Raw genomic sequence first — 6,156 nt, forward strand, 5'->3', positions numbered from 1 at the left:
TTTTTTATCTTTTTTAAAATTCCGGGCTCACATAAGTTTTTCTTCCCGATTATTTAAAAAAGTAACTTTTTTATCTTTTTTACTCGCTAAAACTGTTTTTTTACGTTTAAATGTTATGTTTTGTGCTTCTTTATTTATATATGTTATATTCTTTTTACCCCGTTTTTCTTTTTTAGTAAGTATCTTGGAGTGAACAATTGTTGGATTATTGTCTATTGCTAACATGAATGTCAATGGTATTTGCGGAATATCTCCTGTCAATTGAGTTTCCGTGGTTAGTTCTTTCAGGGTACTTTGTGTTGTTCCCTTGTTACTGTCATCCGCTCACTAACACTCCAAAGGTATTTTTATTTTTAAACAGTGCTTTAAAAGGAAATATTAAACCAGGAGTATGTTCCTTCATAAAACCAATAAACCTTTTATCAATATTTGGGAAACTGTTGTATTTCATTCGTGTTTTTTATGTGATTTTAGCAGTTATCCGGATGCAGCAGTGCATTGGACAATTCATTATATCGACGCAGTATTTTATTCGTCATTAATTACATATAAAAGCAAGACGATCAGTACTGCGCTTCAACGATATTCAGTATATATTTAAGTCAATCTTTGATGTTTGCATTTTTACATCTCAGCATAGATGAAGAAGAATATGGACTAACGACCTATCATAAGCTGGTTAAGTGATCACTTTACGCAAGTGTTACATTCACCATTATACCCATGAGTGAAAACCACACTACTCAAAGTCGTATTTCTTTTGAAGTTCCATGATTCAGTTCACAACAGCCATCTTTGATTGTGTTTTGAAAGCGTTTATTTAACAGGCATCCTTTTATTCGTGTACAAGATCTTGAAAAGTATGTTATTGATATTTATTTTGACTCTCTGTGAATCGAAGTCAGCGCAGTAACAAACGCTCATCTTCTACACTGATAAGGCAGACATGGAGTTATGGCATTGTATTGCTACAGAATAATTAAATGCTTAATCAGTTACAAGTAGAATATCATATTATTGATAGTATGGAAGTTCCCTTTAATGTTAAGATTGAACCTGAAATACAAGAAGATTTTTCATCTAAGACGTGGTATCCTGATATACTCAAAAAAGATCCAGTGGCTTGTGCCGATATTATATATGCCGAGGTGCCAATCGTCAAAGCTGAACCACAAACTGATGAAGAATGCGATAATTTCCATACTGAGGAAAGAGTGCAATGTCCTTTGAAGCCGGGTTTAAGTTTTCCAACAATCAAGATTGAGAATTCCTCCGAAATATCTTTTTCCAACATCGATTTGATCAAAGCTAAACCAATCAAAGTTGAAGATGATCTTCGTACTGCGGAAGATATGAGTGATGAGACAGCTAAACCAGGAAACTGTTCTGAAGAACAGTTGTCTGAAGAAGTGATAGATATATATCACCCTGATCTCAAACAAGAGTGTTTGGAATCTTCGAACAGATTTGCGACTGACACTGGTAAGTACAATTTCTAATAACCTTATCTAGAGATGAGTCGTATATAGCAGTGCTCCTCAACCCTTTCTCATTGTCAGACGGGAGAAATATCTAATTGAACATTCTCAACCTATTAACAATTGTTTAAGATTAGTTTTGTGTTTATAACAGCCGAAATAATTAATATTTTCGTTCATCATTTTCTCATGGAAAATTCGCCTTCGAAAAAACGTTATTTTCGTAAATTCGCAATAAATGACGTCACAGAAACGATGGAATTATTTTAATGTTGGTGTCATTGCTAAATTATTTTAATAATTTATATTCTGCTAATATATACGAGCGACTAGAGCTACTCCCAGTTTACTATACCATACTTTTATTGTGTGAGAATTATTTTACTGGTCGGCTTATTAAGATGACTGTGTTAAAATTTACGAAGATTTTTATATCTCCGTTTGTTTTCAGTTTTGTGGAGCAGTGAAACGAAAGATACACGTCCTGAGAATACTAATAACTTGTCTTCAGACAGTCCTAAGAAGCAAAAGTTATCTTGTCCAAAATGTAAATATGCAACTTTACATAAAGGGCATTTAAATTTACACGTATTAAAGCATACTGGTGAGAAGCCGTTCTCATGTTCACAGTGTGACTTCACGTGTTCCAGAAGAGGCAATCTAAAAACACACATGATGACACATACTGGAGAGAAGAAATTCTCTTGCCTGGAGTGTAAATTCACTTGTTACCAGAAGGGCCATTTTGAAAACCATATATCAACAATTCACGCAGGAAGAAAACCGTTCTCTTGTTCTGAATGTGACTATTCGTGTGCAAGGAAATGGGCTCTGAAATCCCACATGATAACGCACGTGGGCGGGAAGGTATTCTCTTGTACCGAGTGTCCGTATACTTGTTCTAGGAAAATCGCATTGAAATTGCACATGGTAGTTCATTCTAAAGAGAAACCCTTCTCGTGCTCCGAATGCGGATTTATATTTTCTAGAAAAGACTCTTTGAAAACGCATATGTTGACTCACAACAGTGCGAAACCATTCGCATGTGTAGAATGTGACTATAAATGTACTTTGAAAAGGTATTTAGTGAGACACATGTTAACACATGGCGGCAAGAAATTGAAGAAAAAAAATCTCTAGCTAATATGTAATAATGTTACACTGTATTATCGCTTTTTATTGCATTTTTTTATTCCTATTCGAACCCGAATAATAGATATCCTGGCATCAGATCGACGCGGTGTTCGTTAATTGTACGTAGGCACGGTGTTCATATTTGCACTCGTTGAAGACCAAATGCCGCCTATATAATGCCTGCATCGCTCCCATACTCTTTCAACGAGTGTTTTTGCCGAGAATTTTCACTCATGAATTACATGAAATTATAGTAACTTTAAACGTAAAGAGTAAATCCACTCATGAGTAGGCATAGGCTATGAAACTTAAAAAGTTGAAGCCTGAGTAGGGTCATGATTGGTGGTGTTCCATACTCAACAGTGAAGTAGCTAAGGGTGAATGTGATTTTTTTGTTTTATTTTATATTTTCTCATTTGTTTAATTTAAATATGATTCTAACCTTATGTTTTTCTCGTTTATTTCTTTTAAATATGCTTCTTATGCTTATTTATTTCACTTGTTTATTGTTTTTTTTTATTTTGTCATGTATTAGTTTTAGTTATTAAAAAAATATTTTTGGTAACTTTATTATTTGTGTTCCAGTCTTGTTAACCTTAATCCCATGTCCCAAACCGAGAAATAAAAATACTCATCGGAAATATTATATATTTGAAATATTATATATATATATATATATATATATATATATATATATATATATATATATATATATATATATATATATATATATATATATATATATATATATATATATATATATATATATATATATATATATATATATATATATATATATATATATATTTATATATATTTATATATATATATATATATATATATATATATATATATATATATATATATATATATATATATATATATATATATATATATATATATATATATATATATATATATATATATATATATATATATATATATATATATATATATATATATATATATATATATATATATATATATATATATATATATATATATATATATATATATATATATATATATATATATATATATATATATATATATATATATATATATAAACACGGTTTATTTGGTTGCAAGTGTTTGATAATGTCCTAAGAAGACGAAACGCGTCACGTATTAAAATATACAAAAATAAATGTAGAATTTACCCAAATCAACCGTGTTTAATTTAGGATATATTTCCCAACAATTTAATATGGATATATATATATATATATATATATATATATATAAAGGGTCCGCCAAATAACATTTTTTTTTTGAAAATGGGGCGCAAAACATCGAGTGTAGCTTCGGCTGTGTGGCACGTAGCGCCGTTCTGTTGAAACCAAATGTTGCCAATATCCTCCTCTTCAATTTTTGTGAACAAAAATCCGTTCAACATGGCCCGATAACGATCGCCATTGACTAACGGCCACTCCTTGCTCATTTTCAAAGAAAAATGGCCCAATTATGCCTCTGGACCAAAATCCGCACCAAACAGTGACTCGTTTTGGGTGTACCGGCTTTTCAATGTATGCGTGCGGGTTTTCTGTGCCCCAAATACGACAATTTTGCTTGTTTACATACCCGCCAAGATCAAAATGAGCTTCATCCGAAAAGATGATTTTTTTGGCAAAATCGGCATTTTCTGTAAGTCGAATGTCGCAATATTTCCCAGCGTTGTTCAAGCGTATACACAACCATATTCGCTTAGCGGAAGGATAAAACTAATTATTTGTCAAATCAGACATGAGCTAAGTGTTACCATTCACGAAATAAACACTAGTTGAAAAAAAAAACTTTAGATGGCGGACCCTATATATATATATATATATATATATATATATATATATATATATATATATATATATATATATATATATATATATATATATATATATATATATATATATATATATATATATATATATATATATATATATATATATATATATATATATATATATATATATATATATATATATAAATATATATATATATATCCAATATATATATATGACCTATGTATGTAATATCTTTTGAAAAATAAATAAATTAATAAAATATGTGAGGGAAGAAATAGTAAAGTAATAAAAATAAGAATATTAGTAATAACTAGGATAATTTTACATGATATTACTTGTACTGTTTTAAATAATGTGGGCCCTTTACCCTTCAAATAAATTTAAGATATTTCTGAAATTATTTGTCATTATTCAAGTGTGTCTGAAATCTAGTTACGGCATATACACCGCCACTTTTTAAATTTATACTTTCTGCTTAGGCTCCAAATTGGGTACTTAAGCCTTTCCTTAGGTGTCAGTAGGCTTTTTCTTTATAATTAATGCTCATTACTATTCTTTCACATAATTCTCGAGTGAAAAAGTCTACGCAAAAGCATTTAGTATCTCGGGACAGACGATCTCCATGTTGGGTACCTACTTACTTTTTCACAATGAGTGACATTATTTATCTTTGACTGCCGTTTTGTCTATGGCTTACATAAAATGGCCGCCGAGTGACATGTATCCAGTGCTCTTTCGTGATGTTATTTTTCTTGTAACGAAAACCTCCTATTTGTATGTATTTAGTGTTTCAACTGTTGGATTCTCGCTTATTGTGCGCTATGAAGGTAGTTTTGTATCTGAATAGCACGTCAATAATACATTTCTAGCGATTGCGAATTTTACTATTGTAAATCAAATGTCAGAATTTTAATGACAGACCACGTGTATATTATGTTGACCTTCCAGTGATGCGGTCGGCACTAATGTCGGATCTTTGATAATGATCTTTGATGATGTTGAAATCGCTATGATATTTTGCTTAAAACGTAGCCAGCTACATACTGATCTATCGCTTACTCCTTTCAACAACGTCAATTATACAAAGCTCGATTTTTCAGGAGATCGTTTTTAAAGTTTTAAAATATAATACAATGTATTCAAAATAAATATCAAGCCACTTATTGAACTTTTTACTGTGCAACAGATCTTTTTAGGTAAAACCTGAATGTTTTTTCTCCATTTGAAAAATATTAAGTATATTTTAAAAAATAACTGAACAATACCTTTTCTTCAAAATGCAAAAAAAAAACTTTCTGCCCTGTAGCGGGTAAATATTAAAACTTACATTTCTGTTCTTGTAAAAGAAACAATCTCATCTCTAGAATAACTATTTAAAATAATGAATAAAATACGTCATAAATTTACGGCGAATAAAATACGTCATAAATTTATGTCCGCCTCTGTAAATGTTATGGCCAGCACGCTCGGCTACCGTTCTGGAGGTCCCGGTTTCGATTCTCAGGGAGAGTCAAATAAATATAAGTGATTTTTTTCACTCTAATATTTATTCAATATTACCCTGGACTGGTGCCTGAAGCGGAGGGCTGATCACCTTTCCTTCATGTGTTAATGATTAAGATTAACTGCGTTTATATGATGTAGTGCCCTATGCACCATTGGGGTGCGGATAAGGGTTTTTCTAAGTAGAAATGCAACAACAATAAAATACGGAACAAATGCAAAATAAAGGAATGGGTAAATGA

At 30.7% G+C, this 6,156-nt stretch overlaps 1 protein-coding gene across 4 annotated transcripts; it reads left to right on the plus strand.

Moving 5' to 3' along the window:
• Positions 1-232: 232 nt before the first annotated feature.
• Positions 233-3,182, plus strand: LOC148298156 (uncharacterized). 4 transcript variants are annotated; one of them, XR_015839217.1, is made up of 3 exons: positions 233-341; positions 475-1,482; positions 1,930-3,182. XR_015839217.1 is itself a non-coding variant. In XM_088277095.1 (2 exons), exons 1-2 carry the CDS (start codon positions 984-986, stop codon positions 2,616-2,618), a joined length of 1,188 nt encoding a protein of 395 aa, XP_088133221.1. In that variant the 5' UTR covers positions 478-983; the 3' UTR covers positions 2,619-2,642. The 4 variants fall into 4 exon arrangements, 1 of the variants encoding a protein (XP_088133221.1); XR_015839218.1 differs by having other exon boundaries at positions 257-389; XR_015839219.1 differs by having other exon boundaries at positions 264-341; positions 478-1,482.
• The last annotated feature ends 2,974 nt before the right edge of the window (positions 3,183-6,156 follow it).

The sequence above is a fragment of the Brachycentrus maculatus genome, unplaced genomic scaffold (assembly GCF_059751285.1).
Source record: "Brachycentrus maculatus isolate JH-2025_06_01 unplaced genomic scaffold, ASM5975128v1 h1tg002502l, whole genome shotgun sequence".
Lineage (NCBI taxonomy): Eukaryota > Metazoa > Arthropoda > Insecta > Trichoptera > Brachycentridae > Brachycentrus > Brachycentrus maculatus.

Bases quoted from the DNA above. Each gene is read 5' to 3' on its own strand.
- LOC148298156 (XM_088277095.1), top strand. From the start codon at position 984: ATGCTTAATCAGTTACAAGTAGAATATCATATTATTGATAGTATGGAA. The intron at 1,483-1,929 runs GTAAGTACAATT...GTTTGTTTTCAG, and splicing joins CAGATTTGCGACTGACACTG to TTTTGTGGAGCAGTGAAACG.